The sequence below is a fragment of the Fusarium phalaenopsidis genome, assembly GCF_050370095.1.
Source record: "Fusarium phalaenopsidis strain FUZ10S chromosome Unknown contig_32292, whole genome shotgun sequence".
NCBI classification, from domain to species: Eukaryota; Fungi; Ascomycota; class Sordariomycetes; order Hypocreales; family Nectriaceae; genus Fusarium; species Fusarium phalaenopsidis.
Window position 1 is genome coordinate 1,597,144 of NW_028145410.1, and position 19,970 is coordinate 1,617,113.

General features: G+C 52.4%; 8 protein-coding genes across 8 annotated transcripts; 4 read left to right on the forward strand and 4 right to left on the reverse strand.

Moving 5' to 3' along the window:
- Nucleotides 1-46: 46 nt before the first annotated feature.
- Nucleotides 47-1,514, reverse strand: LRP88_04792 (ubiquitin-related domain-containing protein; the record flags this gene model as incomplete). The annotated part of the gene is made up of 4 exons (XM_083241359.1): nt 47-72; nt 124-1,252; nt 1,321-1,373; nt 1,436-1,514. The coding sequence occupies 4 exons, from the start codon at nt 1,512-1,514 to the stop codon at nt 47-49; spliced, it is 1,287 nt and encodes a 428-aa protein (XP_083102507.1).
- Nucleotides 1,515-2,110: 596 nt separating this feature from the next.
- Nucleotides 2,111-3,272, forward strand: LRP88_04793 (protein-lysine N-methyltransferase; the record flags this gene model as incomplete). Its single annotated transcript, XM_083241360.1, has 2 exons — nt 2,111-2,230; nt 2,340-3,272. 2 exons carry the CDS (start codon nt 2,111-2,113, stop codon nt 3,270-3,272), a joined length of 1,053 nt encoding a protein of 350 aa, XP_083102508.1.
- A 2,135-nt stretch (nt 3,273-5,407) lies between these two features.
- Nucleotides 5,408-5,932, reverse strand: LRP88_04794 (uncharacterized protein; the record flags this gene model as incomplete). The annotated part of the gene is made up of 1 exon (XM_083241361.1): nt 5,408-5,932. One exon carries the CDS (start codon nt 5,930-5,932, stop codon nt 5,408-5,410), a length of 525 nt encoding a protein of 174 aa, XP_083102509.1.
- A 2,494-nt stretch (nt 5,933-8,426) lies between these two features.
- On the forward strand, nt 8,427-10,469 carry LRP88_04795 (uncharacterized protein; the record flags this gene model as incomplete). Its single annotated transcript, XM_083241362.1, has 3 exons — nt 8,427-10,145; nt 10,198-10,247; nt 10,295-10,469. 3 exons carry the CDS (start codon nt 8,427-8,429, stop codon nt 10,467-10,469), a joined length of 1,944 nt encoding a protein of 647 aa, XP_083102510.1.
- A 905-nt stretch (nt 10,470-11,374) lies between these two features.
- LRP88_04796 (SET domain-containing protein) lies at nt 11,375-12,721 on the reverse strand (the record flags this gene model as incomplete). Its single annotated transcript, XM_083241363.1, has 1 exon — nt 11,375-12,721. The coding sequence occupies one exon, from the start codon at nt 12,719-12,721 to the stop codon at nt 11,375-11,377; it is 1,347 nt and encodes a 448-aa protein (XP_083102511.1).
- Nucleotides 12,722-15,803: 3,082 nt separating this feature from the next.
- On the reverse strand, nt 15,804-16,811 carry LRP88_04797 (uncharacterized protein; the record flags this gene model as incomplete). Its single annotated transcript, XM_083241364.1, has 1 exon — nt 15,804-16,811. One exon carries the CDS (start codon nt 16,809-16,811, stop codon nt 15,804-15,806), a length of 1,008 nt encoding a protein of 335 aa, XP_083102512.1.
- A 472-nt stretch (nt 16,812-17,283) lies between these two features.
- Nucleotides 17,284-18,120, forward strand: LRP88_04798 (uncharacterized protein; the record flags this gene model as incomplete). Its single annotated transcript, XM_083241365.1, has 1 exon — nt 17,284-18,120. One exon carries the CDS (start codon nt 17,284-17,286, stop codon nt 18,118-18,120), a length of 837 nt encoding a protein of 278 aa, XP_083102513.1.
- A 1,193-nt stretch (nt 18,121-19,313) lies between these two features.
- LRP88_04799 (uncharacterized protein) lies at nt 19,314-19,847 on the forward strand (the record flags this gene model as incomplete). Its single annotated transcript, XM_083241366.1, has 1 exon — nt 19,314-19,847. One exon carries the CDS (start codon nt 19,314-19,316, stop codon nt 19,845-19,847), a length of 534 nt encoding a protein of 177 aa, XP_083102514.1.
- Between the last annotated feature and the right edge of the window lie 123 nt (nt 19,848-19,970).

Sequence of the window (19,970 nt, forward strand, 5' to 3'; positions counted from 1 at the left end):
ATATCCATCCCACTCCACTGGGAAACACTACGCATCCTTCTCTTCCTCATCTGGCCGTGGCTCGAAATTCAACTTTCCAGTGTTAGTGAATATGTGATGATGTGTTAAAAACGGAGATGCAACTCACAGAATTCCCATTGTACAGTTGTTGATCCCTCTGCTGGTTCTGGAAGGTCTGGATTCGGGACTCATCCCGAGGGCTGGCGGGTGCATCGTCGTCATGCGCCGGTGCCTGCGGCGCTCCCCGGTCTTCCCTCGACCCAAAGAGTCCAAAGAACCAGGTAAAAAGACCCAGGATGAAGTAGATGAACCTCGTAAAGATGTTCCCTGAGTCCTCGTACGCGGATACGTACTTCTTGACGGGAATCAACACCAGCGTTGACGACGGGGAGAGGCCGAGGTCCCCGATGGCCTTGTCCTCCTCCGTCTCGTCAATGTTCTTGTTGGGTAGCGGTGTAAGCACTTGCTTGAACGTGTACGGCTGCTTTCCGTCCGTCCTGCTCTCGTCGACCCAGCTGCGCACCTCCTTGAGAGCTGTCTCCGACTTGAACCGCGACCGGAGCGTCGATCCATCAAAGAGTCGTACCTGAAGCGCCGTCATGCTGCCGACCTTGGACATGGAAGGCAGCTTCGTCACCGCCTCCAAGGGAGTTTCAACGGTCTCAGAACGCTGCTTCTGGCGCTCTTCGGCACGCATCCGCCGCTCCGCCTTATCATCAGCGATGCGCTTGAGGATCCTCGCACGCTCCTCTTGGTCCTGCTGCTTGCGCTTCCTCACTGCATCAGCCGCTTTGTGCGCAGCCGCATTGTCCTTATCCATGGCGGCCGCCTTTGCCTTTTCGGCCTTTGCGCGTTCCTCCTTGGCCTTTTTCTCAGCCTCCCTCTGCTCCTGCAACCTGGCCGCCCGGTCAGCTAATATCCGACGAACATTCTCAGACGTTGAAGTCTGAGGAGCTGCGGCTGGTGGTGCAGCCGCCGGGGGCTCTGGCTGCGCTGGGGCACTAGGTGGTGCCGGGGCCGGCTGGGTGGCAGCTGACGATGACGACGTTGTGGAGTTGAAGACACTCTGGACCCTCCGGATGAAATCCTCCTTGCTGGTGCCAGGCGTGATGTACTCCTTCAGGTCACCATTCTTAATGATAACCACAGTAGGAGTCCGGGGTAGAGGGAAAATCTGCGCCAAGTAGCCAGCCTCCTCAGAGCCGGCTGTGAGGCGGAGTGCGATGGCATGGTCCTTGATGAGGTCGCTCAGCTGCACACTGCGGTTAGCGACAAGAGAACCAACCCCAGGCCATTGATCTGCAGATCCAGAAATCCTACCGTTTCATCGGTCAGAAACTCCGTCTCCCACTGCACGCCCTCTTCGCTCTCATCTGTGGCGCACGTGAGTACATCGCCTTTGTCGGCGGTGCAGGGGATGAGATGAAAGACATACCTGTCACGAAGCAGAGGACGAGCTTCTGTTGACCGACTGCCGTCGAGATTCCGTCCTGTAGGGATCCTTGGTAGAACATTTTGAAAGAGAAGAAATGGGGTAATTGGTATGATCAAATGAAGCGCTTAGAGGACGAAACAAGGCCGAGAGATGCCGAGGAGTTGAGAACCTCTCTTCTGCTGGTAGATGTGAAAAGGTGTCTTCGAGCTGGTCTCTGCGTCTCACGAGGCTGAGAGCTTCCGGCGATCGTCTGGAATGCGCAAAAGAGTATGATTCATCGACAGGCGCATATGAAATGAACAACAGACTTAAGAAGAGAAACCAATTCAAAGAGAATCAACAGGAATTGGTACGAGGCATAAGCGTTCCCAACAGTTTGATCTCATCCAAAGGTCGGTCCAAGTGACCAGGTACAGTAGCAGCTTGGAGCTATGACGCTGGAGGCATCACGTGGGTAACATGCCGAAGCTCGGCTTTGTGCTGACTAACCCAAATTGGAAGCTCGCCATCCAGTAGAAACTTTGCGATGAGCTGCATGAAAGGATCCCATGGGTGAATGAGTCAACAGCAACTCTGTGTTTACCGTGAATTTTTTTGCTCTTTTTAGGATACTTAGATATTCTCAGGTTGCCAGAGTAGAAGGTGAGTAAATCTCCAGGTAGATGTGCTGAAAAAATGTCCATCGACGAAGCTTTCCTGCCTTGGGCTGAGGGCAAAGGCGTCAAGTTGAAAGGCATTGAACCTCGAATTCTCCCTGGTAGAGGTATTGGTGTTGTCGCAACTCGCGACATTAGAGTAAGCAACTCCAACTCCCTCAAAATCTTTCTAATTAAATTCCTAGGCAAACGAGGCCATCTTGACTGTCCCATTGAAAGCCCTTCGCACCATAGACACCGTGCCAAAGCACATATCCGAGGCTCTGCATGGCGTCTCAGTCCACGGCATCTTGGCTGCCGAAATTGCTCTCGACAAGAGCGATGACTTTGCCGTGTGGAAGACAGTTCTCCCAACCAAGGAGGACCTAGAATCTGGCATACCCATGATGTGGCCAAGTGAGCTACAGCTGCTGCTCCCAAGGCGAGCAAAGAATCTCCTGGACAAACAGACTGCTACTTTTCGACGCGAGTGTGAAATTGTCCTGAACGCTTTTCCGAATTTAACTCGAGATGACTATCTATACGCTTGGGTGCTCATCAACACCAGAACCTTCTACAACAGCATGCCCAAAATGAAAGCATACGCTCAGGCTGATCGGCTGGTCTGTATGCCAGCCGCCGACCTTTTCAACCACGCAGACCAGGGTTGCCAACTTTCTTTCTCTCCTTTGGGGTACACCATCAAAGCGGACCGTGTCTATCGTCAAGGTGAGGAGGTGTATGTGTCTTATGGGCCCCATTCGAACGACTTCCTCCTTACCGAGTACGGCTTCATCCTCGGTACAAATCGCTGGGATGAAGTCTATCTCGATGACGTGATACTTCCGCTACTAAACAAGGTTCAGCGTGCAGAGCTTTCGAGTATCGACTTCCTGGGTAGATTCACTCTTGACGACCAGACACTTGGCTGCCACCGCACTCAGGTGGCTCTGCGGATGCTCTGCTGCACCCCCGGGCAATGGCAGAGGTTCTTTGATGCCGTTGATGATGGGCATGCGTCGCAAGATGAGGTGAATGAGCTGTTGCTGATGGCCCTTAAGGATTTTCTGGGAATAATTGCGAAAACCATGGACGAAATAGACGAAACAGAGGAAGGCTTGGGAAACCAGCGAGAACTACTGCGCCAAAGATGGCAGCAGATTCAAGCCATGGTGACAAAGACAATAGAGACGCTTGAATGACTTGTTCCGCCGCTAATTTCGCTCTCGGTTGTTTCTGGGGGGCGGTTGGTCAATTGGGAGGCCAAGGAGACAGCCCAACTCTGCCAGCACGGCTGAAGGCTCCCCGAGGTTGATGCGATGATGATTCACAAGCAGTCTGCCAGAGTGATTAAACCGGCCTGGGTCTTCCAATCTGTCGAGGAGCTGTATTGGAACAATTGTCTTGTACAAATGAAAGCCGGGTGCTCCTCTGCAGGTGACGAAAACATGAACCTGGCCCGCACAAGTCAGCATTATGGCGTTTTGCGTTAGGAAATATTTGACCAACCAAGAACGATCTGCTTTGGTAAGAGTCACAGATTCGATGGGCGGGCGTGTATGCGGGCATCTTTCCTTTCGGATCCGGCGTTGGCGGTTGAGCGTCAATGAACAGCCTTTGCTGCTGGGCCAGAGCGATCAGAACGGCAACAATGAAGGGGTCGCTATACTTGTCTTCAGGGCAAATGCGATCGAAATCGGCCTGCGCGCGACGCTTCATCTCTTCGTCGCCAGAATTTATCCCGCAAAGACGTTTGCGAGCGTCCTCGAGGTTGCCCAAGTCGAAATGGGCCAGTTGAGGGAATTCCCTGGACGACTCCTTCTAGTTGTACGTGTTATGGATTGGGATATTGAGGATGTCAACTTCACGATATCGATACGGGATTGTCGATCTTGGATGCGTCAGCCAAAGGAATCTATCGAGAGCGGAGAGGAAAGTTACCTGAAAGCTGCAGGCCAGAGGCCAAACCCACGGAGCAAAGCCGGTATAAGGAACCAACAAGCATAAGTTGTTCCTTGGTTCAATTGCTCGATGACTCTTGTGGCAGAGGTCAACGGCGATGCCGCCACGTCCCTCCACGGGTTGCGGAATCGTGAGGAAGACATGGTATTGCGCTCCCAACTTGCGTTGTTGGGGAGTTGCCTTGACGCCAGCTCGCTCAAGATAGTGCAGTTTATAGCCTGTAGTTGCTTGTTTGTCCAGAGCAAGGGGTTTTTAAACATCTGAGTGATGCAAATCTCATGGGATATGGCATTGAGTGACGAAAACTGCATTTGGCGAGGTTGCAGCAAACGTTGCGCAGGATGTGGTTGAGAAGATTGTTCTGCCTGAGTGGAAGATTGTCCGAACCCGGTCTGTATGTGTTCATTCCATTGAGGAGGAGGCGGTGTATAATCTGGAGGTCTTCGAGATGGCCCTGCTTCGGCCGGAGGATAACTGAACCTGACTTGTCTGCGAGGCCGTCGACGTGGAGGGGGGGTGGGTTCTACTCGATCGCGAGATGGCTCTTCTTCGGCAGGGTCTTCGTACACAATTGGTAGGCCTTGTGATGATTGAGAAGGGCTTTCATTGAGTCTGAGCGAGGATCGAGAGGGTTCTGAGTCTGAGAACCATTCTTCAACGCTAACCCGACCATGGCCTTGTCGCGTTAGGGGAGCGAGTTCGCCCTCCTCATCTCTAAGAGGCTGCCGCAGGTCAGTTCCTGACTGGTTATGGTGAGCCAGTGATAAGCGTATAGGGGTCTTGTAAGATCTCAGGGTAAAGGCCTACAGTGCTGTCGTCGGCAGACGGGCTCTCGTTGTTGGGTGTGTTGTCGGCAGGCGTGTCGCCATCGTCTTCGTCGGTGTCCTTTTTCCCTCTCTGAAACCATCTTTTGCCCAAAGATGTAATAAGAGTGCGAAATTTTCCCATTTTAACGACTGCAAGTAGCGATGGTATAGATGAATCCAAAGAATGTGCTTGATGTTGGGTGGAGTGGTGGATGTTGATGAAACTGGAGGTGGAGGATGGCCGACTTGCCAGAGGGCTGTTCAAGTATAGATGAGAGCACCCGGCGCACTTGCCTCAATGAAACAATTCACGGTGACAAACATGGATTATAAAAGAAAGGAAAGGACGATTCAATTTGTTGTGATAACCTAAAACCCTGTTCAATCCTAATTCCAACGTTGATCCTACCAAGTCAATGCTCTTTCAGCTTAAACTGTTAACAAATCTGTACTTTTTCCCAAGACCAGCCCGATATGCCCGCGTCCCTAGCTAACAAAGGCGCTGCTGTATTGTTTCAAACAGGTTGTTCTCCCCTTCCCATTTTGTCGTCTGCTTACTTCTTCGCCTGCTATCTCCGCTCAGCCTCCAGCTCGGCCAACGCCGCCCTCCTGGTGAACGAACTGGTTCCGCCAACCCCCTTTTCGTAGACTGCTTCGGCAAGCATTCGAAGCTGCGAAGGGAATCGCGAGTCCGCGTAATGCCAGGTGGTGCTAAACTGTTCCAACGCCAGGTGCAAGTCCTGGAAGTCGGTTCCGGACATGCCAAAGGCTTCGCACTCCCTTTGCTTCTGAGGTGTCCACCACGGCGGAAGCAAGTTGTTTCGGGATGCCGCCTTTTCGAGGTATTCCTTGAAGGCAGGTAGAGAATCGTCAAGGTCGTCGTAAATGGTGCCCTCTGCTGCCTTACCGTCGTGTTGGCACTGTTCCTCCATGCGGAAGCGGAAGCTGTCGATGAGGATCCGGTAGACATCCCTCTCTGAGCGGTTGTGCAGAAAGGTGCCGTTCTGGAGACGAGTGAAGGGCGAAGAGATGCCGCTGTCTAGTCCCTTGGGTGGTGACGGGCCATAAGCGCCACTCAGCTCTTCGCCCAACAGTCCCTGTATCCAACTCGCCGCAGAGTTCTGTGAAGCTCCCGGGATAGGATTTATGCTGCGGCAGGGCTCTCGATGGTTTGGCCAATCACTCCGCTGGCACTCTTGGGAACAGTACTGGGCCGATAAACACGACCGGCAGGTCAGCAGCCTAACGTCGGGCTCCCCCCTGTGACAATTGTTGCAGCCGGTCATGATTGAAGTGCTGGTGCCTAGATTCGTTCTCGGTGTTGATAAGTCACTGAATAGACATGAAAGGGAGAGGTTAAGAGGTGATGAGAAGATCAGGCTCTGGGCGGCGTTGGGTGTTGGTTGAACTCTGGGATCATCCAGAGCTGAAACGGGGCGACAATAGCCTACCTACCCGGCAAGCCACCAGCTTACCTGGTCAGTTAATGCAGCGGGTATTAAGCTGCTTTCACCAATGCCAAGTGATATCCCTCGCAGGTGAGACAGTAATGTGCTTCTCGTTACCAGCGGGCTTGCTTCGTCCCACCCTTTGAAAACGGTATCCCGCGTTGAGTCTCTTTCGACCTCCCACTTGCATAGACCCCTGCGGCCTTTCTGGACCAATCAATTAAGCCATTCTCGGGGTAAACTTATCGCCAATACTTGATTGTCATTCTCTTGTTGTCTCATGCAAAGAGTTGTTGTCTCATTTGAATACTCGGCAATCTCAGTCTCAATGATACCCGGTCATGGCTAATCGACGAAGATCAGGCTTGAAAATTGAGCGATATTCTCTTTGACTCTACTCCGTCGTAAAGAGCTTTTTGAACAATGTAGTCGAAGATGATAATGATTGATTACACAGAGAAGCCGATTCTTCAACACACAACACCTTTAACTCCAGTTGAAAATCTCTAGTCACAACTATTCCAGATTGTTTCCGCAAGCGCGGGACAAGACAAAGTACCCGTGTGTAAGGATTGCGTGCATTTCATGGCTTGATCAGAAGGGCTGTTGGTACTTCTGGCGCTCTCATGTTCTCTTTTCTCCCAGACACATGTCAATCCAACCCAACCCACACCCCCCTTTCACATCAGACAATACTTTGGTGAGTTCCGTTGATGAACGGAGACTACTTAAGACATGGGCATCGGGGATCTGGTGTCAATATCATTCCCTGTCTGATAGCGAACCGAAACACTTAAAGCCACAAATTCACAATGGTGGTGACAACACATCCAATGTGACAAGTGTGTTATAATTTGTAATTCTGACGACCCGGAGACAGGCTTCACCGCATGTAAGCAAAGTCTCACATTGTGTAAGCAACGAGCCATATTCATTTAGACGCGCGTTCTGAGCGGAGATCTCAAAGTGCAGTGACGATAGCCTCATTGATGCTGCATGGCTGTCCAAAGGCGGCGCTGATGAACCAGGTTGAGGCGAGCTGAACAAAAACGATCTACATTTTGAATCATCAAAAAGCCCTCGGCTAAATCAAAATCATTGGAAGAAGAAAACATTGCACATTGCCGGGGCCATGAATATCATCCGCTTCCCCGGCGGCTCAGCCCCATGTCACGTCTAACTCTGGAGGACTCGCCCTGCAGAATTTCAGCCGCGAAATGCCATCCCCTTTGCCCGGATGATGATCTCTCTTGATGAACCAACTAAGCAACTGGGAACCGTCGAGGTTGCTGGTATCTAGGATGAGGCCTTGTGTTTCGTTTCTCTCTGCCAAACTTGCCGTTGCAAATGTGAGCTCGATGCTTTGTTTCCTTTCCTGCACAAAGGACATCAACACCAGCGATATTGTCTCAATGAAAGCAACGGGTAAAAACTAATCTTCAAAATGAGTTCCCGTGACGTGATTATTGGAATTAAATAGGGAATAGAAGGCCCAAGGTTGAACTGCTGATTGAATGTACACGTAATGAACGACCACGTGACCCGGGCGAGCTCTTCCCATCCTCAAGTGGATGCTATCACGAATCTCCGGCACTTCTGAACGGCACTCTCAGCGGCACTCTCAATGGCAATGCTAAAGTCCAGGTTATCCACCAAGCTTCTTGTTCGGCTCCGGCTCATTGGGTCTTCGGAGAGGCCGCCTGATTCCACTTCTGTCCGCTAGCGTACCGGACGAGTCAGGCTCTCTTCAACCTCTGGATCGCCACAATGCCCCGGGCTCCATGATAGAGGACCATGACAGTTGAGCCCCATCGAAATGACGACGATCGCTCCTGTAAGCGGCATCCACAGAGCGACCAGGTATTTTAGACGGCCCACAGAGCCCTTTTTTACAGGCCTTGTAGCGCTTGCGACGTCACTAGCCAGGGGCTGCCAGGGTTCCTGGATGGGGACTTTGCAGAATCGAAAGGCTGCCCCGGAAAACGTCTGGTCTTTTGAACCCTTCCCCTGCAATGCGATGGAATGGATTGCGGGTTCGTGATTCTTCAACGTCCCTTCATTGTCTCTCCTTTCCCTTCATGTCTCGTTGATGGCGGTGGCGATGCCAGCTACTCCCTCTCTTTCTAATTCTCTGACGCAGATGCTCTCCTTCAGGACCTTGCTTTTCGCTCTTTTACTTTTCCTCGCGCGTCCTGGTCTGGCTGCGCATGTCCAAGTCCGGGATTGCATCTCGGATTCTGGAGAGGCTCTCTCGTCGCACCCCCAGTTCACTCCCTATAGCCTCTCGGCATCCCTCGACGAACGACACAACGAGACGCGACTCCAATTGATCATCTCGGGCGAATATACGGACCTAAAGACGTGCGAACAATTCCGCCAACAGGATACCTCGATAGAGCTGAGCTTGGCTGCTCTTGGTGGAACGAGTCGATACCATGGCGAGATTCTAAACTCGACTTGCGAGTCGAGACTATGGACCGCCCAGAAGATTGAAAAGCGAACACAATATTTCAAGGTCCTTTTCCGAATCAACCATCCGGTACCTCTGGCGGCTTTCGAGCTGGAGGTGGATATTAGGGGCTCCGATGACCTCCCAATTGGATGCCTGAATGGCTTCCTGACACCAGATATTGGCCCAACTATGCAAGGCATCTCCTTCTGGGGTCCGATTATTACCTTTGTGTTGGTGATTCTCGCTGCTGGCTGGCGAGAGTGGTCCAATCTGGTACAACCGCTACAAGACGAAGAGGAGGGCTCCGTTCAAAGGGCATCGAACAGGTCACACCTCACCAGGATCGCCGATTGTCTCTCGTATATCCAATTCATCTTCTTTGCTGGAGCGCTCAGCCTCAATTATCCCGGATTTCTGCAGCCCATTGTCAGCGCTGCCAGTTGGTCAACTCTGATGCTCCAACGAGGCATCGTGATACGACACTCCGTCTATTATGGCATTCGCGACGGCATTCACGAGATCAATGGCACATTTGGTGGAACTTCGGGCCTCGAGCACATGATACAGGTTATGGGTGCCCCTGTCACCATGGGCACCTGGAGCAACATCGCCACTCTTGCCGTCGTCATTCTCATCTGTCTCTTTATTTTCATCCACATCGGCCAGAGCCTGAGATGGACACGAGATTGGTTTCGACAGGCTGGGCAGTGGAGTCTGGAGGGCTCTGCTAAAGACAACCACAAGGCAACTATCTGGGTTGCGCTGCGCGTCTTTCTGAGCTACCTCTTGCTTCCTCTGACGGCCTGGGCAACTTATCAGATTGACATGGCTCGTTTCTTGCCATCTTACTACACCATCTTGACAGTCGTGGCGATCTGCCTATTGATTATGGGATGTTGGTGGGGGTTGTCTTCACGGAGCCCCCAGAATATGGGATATCTGCTCATCGACGAACTCCATAGGCAGGAAGCCGATGAAGTGCCATCACGAACCCAGGACTATTACACGCTGGCTACTTTTGGCTTTCTCGTGCTCCGCGGGTCTGTGATTGGAGGCTTGCAACACTTCGGAACGGAGCAGCTGTTTGTCCTTATGGCTTGCGAAGTTGGCCAGCTTGGTCTTGCCACATGGGCTTGGTCGGTGTCCGGCCTGCTTTCCAGGGCTACTGTGGTGACGGTCGCACGGCTATGTGTCCTGCTTCTGTGCGTGGGCATGGTTCCTGATCTCGCGAGCCACAAAGCCTCTAGTGCTCTCGGATACATCATATTGATGTTCCATGCTCTCTTTATGATTGGCATGTTTCTCGTTCCCTCGGCCTACGACCTCGTCCAATTTGCCGTAGCTGCGGCCAACAAAAAGACAAGCCCTGAGCAGCCGGACAAGGACGAGGATCAGGAACGCCCTCAAGTAGGTGAACTTCTCTGTATGCAAAGCCACTGTCATGCTCATTTGTTACCAGGTGTTTGGCCTTCGACAACTCTCAAGGCGCCCCACGACTGTCACCAATCTGTCCGTACGGGGCCTCGTAGTCGATCACGAGAGGAATATCTCGCTAGGCTCGAAAGCGCCGTCAGTTTGCTCGCCTCGCGCGTCGTCTTTCGGCTCAGAGCCAGTATCACCAGAGTTGCTACGTACATACTTCCGATCCCCAAGACCCGAGAGATCGTCATCGAGCCTTTCGCTTTCGGGGAGGAATCATCAGTTCAAGGCTCTGGGAAGATTAACCCCTGAGAGCATCGCTGAGAGCACAAGTGAAAGTTCCAGCTCGGGCAGCTCGGGGGGTGGAGGGGGATTGGAACCTGGGGAGGTGTCACCAGCGTGGCAGATGGCTTCTCCATCAAATCCAAACGTTGATTACTCGTTCAGAGAGGCTGACCTTTACTATGTCAAGCCGCGACGAGTGTCGTTCCGCCAAGCAAGTCCTACCAGTTCTGATGACTCTGGTAGACCGGCGAGTTTCGTGAGCAAGATCAGATTCTGGTCACGATAACAGTTTATAGAAAGCATTTGCATTTAGATAGATACCTTACAAGCGATTTAATTTTGACAACGATACAAAACCTTTGTTCCGCTATACCGTTCCACTCCAAAGACAAGCACGAATCATTGTTCAGCAATGTTGCTGTGCAACCACGCCCTGCACACCGATACACCCTCGAGTGTTGAACTGCTCAACACAAATTCACAGAGGGAACCTCAAGGGACTGTTGCCCAAGCCGTCCCAGGCAGTCTGAAAGATGGCCTTCAGGTCAGAGTCCCCGAGCATCTTGCAGTCGTTCTTGTGGCCTTTTTCACGCCAACCTTGCGCCTGGCAATCCTGTAAGCTAGTCAATATAACGATCTAACGCCGCGATATGTTGGCCTGTGTCTCACCTTGTCGCAGTACCAGAAAAAGTGACATTTAGCACATGCCTTGGGTGAGGTTCCTTGACGTTGGCAGGCATGGCATGTTCTCATTCCGCCATCGTGCTGGATCGAGAACTGCTGCACGCGGGCACTTAGCGACATCAGATCGTTCAAGGACATTGGGAATATCTATGAGTGTTGTCAGCATGTGATGTCGAGGAAGACGGCTGGGGGAATACCTTGATAAGGTCCTTCTCGCGCTCTCTAACGCGAAGCATGTACTGGAGATGTTACCCTAGGATCAAGTGCTCGGCGAGGTAACCCTTCCTGACGGGGCGCAAGATGGCGATGGCCCAACCAACTTGGGGCTCGGGGCTGAGGGCTTTCGAGCATTGACCTCCTGACTTGAATTCGATTGGGCACTGGTTGCGGTAGTGGTCCTGGATCCAGAACCGGACGCCTACGGGGATGGAGCTGGTCTTGATAATCTCGGCGAGAAGGCACCAGGCCTTGCGAGACTGTATGCGGCGTCCTTCATTGGCGAAAGTAAAGTAATCTGGATTGTTTCTGGGTGAGATAGGAAGACCTCCGAGGCGAGGAAAGACAGCTTCGTTGCTGAGGTCGGCAAAGCCGTTGAGGCAGGCCTTACTGTCTCTCCAGAGCCAGTCCTCGAAGGCCTCCGGGCCAAGCCCTTCGGGCACGACGGCTGGGTCTACCTTGCCCATGACGGAGTTCCAGTGGGCTAGGCCCTGGAGCGTTTGCTGGCTGCTCAACGTCTTGGGGTTGTCGTCGCCCAGGAACAAGAGGCAAGCCTGATGGTGCCGCTCAAGTAAAACCATGTGTCTTGCACGCTCGTTCATCACCATGAACGAGAAGCAGGCGATGGAGTAAAGATGGATCGAGTAGTAGTCGAACGTGTCCTCCTTAGCAAGCAGGTCGGCGCATTCCCGGATGGCGCTATATCTCCTCCACACCGACTCGTCAGTGGCCTCAGACCGAGTCCCCAAGAGCTCGTACAAGTACCACGACTGCTTCAGTCTCTGGTCGCTCTCTTCCAGGCGCTGCCCCTCGAGGGAGCACAGGCTACAGGTGCATGTGAACTCACGGAGTCCCGCCTGGCGTCCGGCCCTGTCCCGGAGCTTGTCGAGGTAGCAGATGGTGATCTCTTCGCCCTCTGCTATGTCCCTGAGAGCGTGGAGGGTGAGCTTCCCCAGGATTGCATTCCAGGAGTCGTGGGCGTTGTTCAGACAGGCGTGGTTGACACGCGAGGCTATCAAGTAAAGACCGTGGATGTCTTCGGCGGGCCCCCTCAGGCAGTTGCTGCAAAAGACGCCCCAGGCCGGATCTTCGGACTTGAACATGTCCAGGCGGGTCAAGTTGAAGTAGGCCGTCTTTTGGGCTGGTGTGAGGCTGTTGACCTGGCGGATGACCTCGGCCTTGACGTTTTGGATCTCTGAAATGACGGGACTCGTGAAGACGGGGGCTTCGGCCAGGATTCGAGTGCCTTTAGGGATAGGTTTGGTTGCGATGAGGCCCTTTCCCTTACCAGGAACGTCACGGATGACGTACATTGGGATGTCGACCTCCTGGTCGGTGTCCGAGTTCTGTTTAGTAGCCATCTTTTCGTCGCTGGCCATGATGAAGAGACCATGAAAGGGAAAAGATGTGGGAGGGAGAAGGGGAGGATGATAAAGGCGTGGTCAGCCGTGGGTCAAATGAACACTGCTCTCGCACTTCTGCAGGTGGCCGGCAGTGGTCAAGCCGTTGCCCTCAAGATATTGTATGTAGGAGGCAGCCTGCATACTAAGGCTGTTTGTTCAATATCGTTTGGTGGCGTTGACGGGATGCAACGACCCGCCCGGGGGGGGATCAGTAGGTGCTACAAGCTTGATACCAAGCATATCAGCATCAACCCTGGGCTGATCATATATCATTTAGGCAGTCAAAGTTTGTCTGGCTAGTAATTGGCACTGAAATCATGGCAAGGTCACCAGCAGGGGGCAATAAGCCACATGTTGGACAGTGTTGACTAGTCTGTGCAAGCCGTTGAGTTGTGTGCAAGCAACTCGGGTGGCAAAATACTGGTGCTCGATCAGGCGACCATGATAAACAATCTTGGAAATAAGCCGATGACAGCATGCACTCCATACTTGTCTGTTTCAAGTTTCCCGTGCTCTTGTGCGTTTCAGTGCAACCAAGCTCACGGGTTGCCTGTCGATGCTTGCCCCCCATCAACACTCAGAGGCAAGCATCCCAGACAACCACTCCATACTTTGGGAGGATTACCAAGGCGACGTGTGTGATTTCACTTGTGAGGAAATAGTTGGATATGATAGCAATTACTGTATCTATCAAGCCGTTGCCAAACCAACAACGACAGGTTGATGCGTTGTCTTCGTGTTGTGTTGGTACATACAAACTTGGTCACTCTGCTCCCAAATCTGCTCGCAAAGACATAAAGATAGGTGACAGCAATCCTCTATAAAACCAAGTAAGCCCCGACCCGGTTCTAGCTGTGGCCGTCATCAATGTTGAGCATACTCTATATATCAGATCCACCACAACATCCCTATATACTGGAACCTGACGAACCCAGAGCGCATCGCGCCTCCGACAGCGTTTCCCCGTCATAGAGACCTCTCAGATCCCTAAGCCCTGTTGGATCCGAGACTGGCCATCTTACTCCCGTCTAGACAGATGACGATATCATCATCCCTGTGTATAAATCCCGTCACTCGAGCAGTGAGCCGCACATCTGCAGCCTGGATGATAAAGAGCCGAGTTGGTCCGAAGTCGTTCAGGACATGGTGGATCTCTACGCCATAAGAACTACCCATCTCCGCACTGCTTTTATAATCTCGAGCCACGAGTCAATTCCGTTCACTGGTTGTGGACGAGACAAGTCCATGCCCGCCCTCACCGAGGCGAGGCAATCTACTCATGGACCCTCGGGGTCAACGAAGACGTCGTCGACTACCCGGTAGAGTACCATGGGCATATGGCCCCTCTGGTACTTCCTCAGGCAGAGAATATCATCTCACAATACGATATTCGCAGAGATAGGAGTTGTCGACACCCTTCGGCCATTCCAACTGCTCACTCCACCTGCGTCCTCGCTGGCAGCTCAGGATCGTTAAGCAAAACGCCCCTGTTGGAGATATATATACCAGTTATCAGAGAGGTGGCCGCCCTGCACCAAGCTAGTTCCCAAAGACGCCTCTGAATGCCCATTTGTCCGTTGTGATGGAACACGAAAGGGATCCATCCTTCCCTGGTTCAGGTGTCGTTTGAGGGCGACAACCTGATCGAGGATCTTGAGAATGGGAGAAAGAAATATCCCAAGCTTGTTGAAATGCAACAGTTCAACCTAGAAGACCAGGCCACACCCCAGTCATGAGGTGTTGGCCATGGGGATCATCGCTACCGTCAACAGCATCTTTACAAACATGTTCAAATCACCAGATGAGGGGCGCCACATCGAATGCTGCTCCTCTCCCTGCTGGCTATATAACTCAGTCTTACACCTTAAAGCGAAAATAGAACTCGCCCGTGTCCTGGGACATCGAACATCGCATCGACGAGGGAGTTTTGGGATACGACCAAACATGTGACTAACTTTCATCGCCTACATCCTGCCGACGACCTGTTACTGCCAGGCTTCGGCGTTGCCGTCATGTGCTGAGTCGTCCCATCATGGGAACACGTTCTGCAAAGATCGAGAGGCCTTCAATTATGTATATATCTCGCCTGTCTAATTCCCCCCGAACGAGGAGAACGCACAAGATGCACACCTACCCCTTCCCACAAAGATTTCCGAGGTCAAAGAAGATAGCCAGGAAGGATTGCCACTTTCACTCCCCCAGCTTTCTAATCTTAATTACACCAGTATTCGAACATTAAAGACAGCACCCTCGAGCGAATACAATCGTACGCCTCGAAATCTCCGAGCCAAACCATGTCCATGTCTCTGTGCCCTCGAGTTCACTCCGTGTCGTCTCGCTACCGTAAGGTCTGATACCACATCCCTCTCTCCCATGCTATCACTAGGTGAAATGGCTGTCCTATGACTCGGTGTCTCCGTGTGATGTCTTTGCTTCCTTGATTCCGCTTCCAAGTAGGCCCATGTCGTCTTGCTCGATCCCACTTGCCCATGTCTCGCCTTCGCCTCGGAGATCGCCGTGGTCTTGTAGTTCAACACAAGCTCTCGGCTTCTCGGATTCGTCAAGTACACCTTAGGATGTGCTTTTGGGTTCAGAAACGCTTCTTGGTGATCCACTGCCACTTTGAGGCGAGTCGCTTTCGCCTGGATCAACACGACTTCTCTGTGACTTGGCTTCAACCAGTTCACTTAGAGACGATGCACCAGGGGACCTGCAAGAGTTAGTATACTCAATTATCGTATCAAGAGCAAATTCTTCTCGGGGCAACGTACCAGCTTATAGGCGGTAGAGAATAATGACGACTGTAGACTTGTGCAAAGACAGGTTTAGTGTTTGGAACTGGAGAAGCGTATTTGATGAGTTTGGCTTTTCGACGATGCTTGGGTAACGTGAAAGGTAGCAGGAGGTATTCACTAGAAGGATTTGGTTATCGCTTTTCCCACCACCCGTTAAAGACGGCATCCTGAGAGCGATGCGGATCGGGTACCCATTGCAAGAACTTGTTGGGACATCCTCCCCATCAGCGATAGCGCGGGCTGATGGGAAGGGGGTATGTCTTTTAAAACTCTCGATCTTGAAAGTTTGGGCGGTTTCCGCAGGTGGAATTGTTCAGATCAATCAAGAGCACCCTCGTTTGAGGTCCCTCGTCTGTGGCCTGATCAACAATCATGACGTTTCTAGGCGCAAAGTCGCGGTGCATGACGCCGTAGTGCTTGAGTTTTGTTTCTGCCTCTGCAGCCTTGGCAAAGATTTCGAGTCGTTCCTCAGGAGGCATGGTATGGAAGCCATTGGTCGCGCCGTCCCTTTCCATGATAGTCCAAAGGTCGGCTCCATTCAACCACTCCAGGAGCACCAAGCGCACCGGACGCACCTCAGAAGTGCCAAGCAAAACCATGTCGAACGTCCAGGAGCCGTAGTACTTGGGAGTGAACTGACCATCGACGCCTTCAGCCATGAGATCCTCAAAAGCCGCCGCTTCGCGACTGTAGTGCGAATCTGCCATGTAGGTGACGTCGACGGGTGAGCCAAACTCTGGGTCGGCGTAGGAGTAGTAGAGGGGGTCGTAGATCTTGGCGACGTAGCTGCGGTTCTTGTCTTCGCCCAGATGGCAGCGCACAACCTGGGCACCGCGCCCATCCTTACAGGCGATACCTTGAACAATCTCTAGCGTTTTTGCCGCTGCGGCGTCTGGGTGCGTAGGGGTTTCGGTGGGAGGATTGCTGAGACACCATTCACACTGCGAGACCTTGGTGACCTCCTCTTGACTGGCATTTTGGCGTTCTTGTCCTTTGGTGTATCCTGTCAGTCCAAAGGGAGGGGGAGGCGTGTGAGGTCGGATGGTGAGGGTGAGACCGCTGTGGTATGGGAAATCGGGACGTCGTGGATCGGGCAGCGGCACCCACGGACGCGGAGGCCAATCCTCTATGGAAAATGTATTTGGTATCCACATCCTTGCAGTGGTGAATATCAACAATCCATCTTCGATCAGCAGTAGAAAAGACAGAATTGTGCCGGTCTTTGTCGTGGGGAAGTTGGGTCGTGCAAGAGAATGGGGGAGATGATTCATCGTAGATGCGCTGCGCTGCGCTGCCTCAACACTGCCCGCTAATCCACAAACCACAGGGGGGAAATGGCCCGTTTGCATTGCTCCAGCATGCAGAGGCCTGCAAAACTTTTACTTCAAGCTACGGCAAAAAGCAGCTACAATCTGGTACGGTGGTCGACCTGTTGACGTTGAAATGGATTTCTCTGATTGGCTACCGTCTAAGTGGACGAGCTCCTTCATAGAGGGACTCGAGTGGCAGAATATCTCGACCAGCGATGCTATCTTGAATATTTCCTAAAGCTTGAGAATACCTGGGGCGTGGCTAGGGAGCCTGGCCTTGGCCATTGACCAGCGTGTATAGACAGTGAATCACTGCACCCAACACCTCGGACCAAGATCAAAATCCTCGTCCATACCAATCTTGTCCTCTAACCTCTAACCCTTTCCCTTCCACATCCAATTATCCTCCTCAGATCATCATAAGTATGTGAAAATGCCTGCCACTACCATTCTCGCATCCTTTGATAAATCTATGCCCAGGAGGACCGACCCCATCGCCAACGATCCTCGGGCTCACATATCTGGTCCGTCAACCAGCTTTGCAGAGCCACCACAATTCGGGCTACGTCTTCAAAACTTCTTTTCTCGGATCTCTATTGCTCCTCTGAGCCACAACCGCCTCAGAGACTCCTACCTAGCTACTTGGGAGGAGACCAGATCTCTTCTGCTCGAGGCCGACGTCAGCGATGCTTCTGCCCTGCAACTGATCAACCCCGTCGACCTGGCACTCTCCGCCCACCACCCCAGAGAAATATTTCAACTCAATCAAGAGGCTTCCAATATCATCGGTGCACGCGCCCGTGCGGACAAGACCTGGCATCGGCGTCTGGGTCGCGGTGCCTCTCGATTCGCCGTGCTCGATTACAAGCGACCTGGCGTTATCCGCCTCGACGAGTTCGCCGATGCCTGCTACAGACTGGATGACTTTCGTCGCCGTATCGCAAGCTTGGATAATGGTGGTCCTACAGCCTTTTACGGCAACGCAGAGATTCTGCTCAAGCAGGCCGTCAACTACAGCTTCCAATACCAGACGAAATACATCGCGTACTTCGATTGGGACACTCTCCTTCTCATCTACCTCGAAGATGCCGAAGGTACCAATGGCGGTATATACTGTTGTGTAGAACTGCTGATGGACCGGTCCCAGTTCCGACGAGCGTTCCTGGGCTTCCTAGAGGCGGTGTACCAGTCTCAGGGGGGTCACGGCCACGGGGGTCCCACGTACCCAACCACTCCAACTCGGTCCTCTCGATACAGCACCCGCCGATGACGAGGGTCGGCAATGTTGGTTCTCTCCAAGATCAGTTCGGGACTGCGGGGTTGATGAGGGTCGGTTCCCTCGCTTTGTGCACGCGGGTGTGGTTCTGATCACTCTCATCCTCATCCTCGCCCTTACCCTACTCACATCCTGGCTCTATCCTCACCCATCCTAACCCTTTGCCTGTTATCTTCTTCGTATTTTCATTCTATTGTCAGTCTCTTCGGCTTCTCGTTCCTCTTTCAAGCCAACATTCACCGTGGGCGTGTAAGTCAACCCGTTTTCTTACTAGTGAAACACACCTGTCCGATTCTGCCATGCTGATCTGTACAGAATAGAATGAGGATTCTAACTAAACAATGCGGTTTCTCTCATGGCCATGGATTCCAGGGCGGAATAAAGTCAAGACCAAGGCGGAGAGTTTCTATAGGGCATCATACCACGAGTGTTGAGGATCCAGGGCCAAATAACGGCGGAACCGCGACAAAGGCGGAGAGACGAAGAGGGTGAAAGAATGAAAGCCATAGCTCAGCGAAAATATCACACAGACGAAATCGATGGTGAAAGTGTATGGTTCTGGAAATCCTGTTGATCCTGAAAGGGCCTGTCAAACCACCCAGGACGTGATGGCTGACTGGCCAACTCATTTCACCCAGGTTTCGTGGATTCTCTCAAGCCGGACGATCTGGATCGGCGGTCCTTTTGGTGACTTGTCCCGCCGCAACCCTAGCATCTTGAGGCCAGCAGCGAATTTCCTCGCTATGTAACAGAAGTCGAGATTGGGCAAAATGCATCTTGCAACAAGGTTGGGGGGCGGCCAATCATTCCTCCGCCATGACTTGCTGCCTAAAAGGTCGTCAAGATTGCCTCAACGGCCCGGGCCTAGCGTCCAAGTTCAAGGTGGTGATATGATTCAGACAAACTTTTCTGGGAGAGTTTCCCTTAATCGAGCAAGAAAAAGCCTCGGAGGGGGCTCGTCTAGTTTTGGCATCGTGATCCCACGCATCAGATTCCTCGAAATTTGTGGCAAAGGCCAAGTCTGCAGGGCCCAAAGCTAAAGCTGACACTTGATCCTTGCTCCTTTACAGTCTACAAAGAGAAACAAGAGTCTTGATTAATTCAAGGTAAGTAAGCGAAACTCGGGTGTATTTAGTCACCCAGCTGACATTTTCATGTCTCATCCCAGACGGCATCAGAACATCAAGATGGCCTCCACAGGCAAGAGTCTACACCTCTCTAACCAGTTCGTCATCAGCTGCGGTACTTTGTCGCTAGATGTAGAGAGGTCAAAAGTGCTCCTTATCCGCTGGCGGCGAACAGGCGAATACTTGCTCCCCAAGGGTCGCAAGGACATAAGTGAACCACTCGAGCAGACGGCCCTACGAGAAACTTTTGAGGAGACCGGAATACGAGTTCAACTACTCCCTGTGAACATCGACACCTTGGCCACCTTGCCTTCCTCCGTCAAGACGGAGGACCGTCCGAAAGCTGTCACTGAGCCCATCGCCGTTACTCAACGCACTACACGGCAGGGTATTCTCAAGATCATCTTCTGGTACGTTGCTGCGGCAGACTCTACCACTGTTCCAGAGGAGGGAACACAGCAGGAGAATGAGGATTTTGAGACCGTTTGGTCGGACTTTGACAATGTCGGTCCCACCTTGTCCTTTGATGACGATCGAAGCATCGCCGAGGCAGCCATCGCTGCGGTTCGAGGAGGAGTGATCCCAGCTTCTTGACGGGCAGGTCAAGTATCCCCGTCGGAATGGCATTCTCATTCATGAAGCCAAAAAGTCCTCAAAGCGTTGGTCAGTCAGGCCCGCAAGGCCTTGGCAGCGGTTGGAAGATTCCTGCGGTGCTCA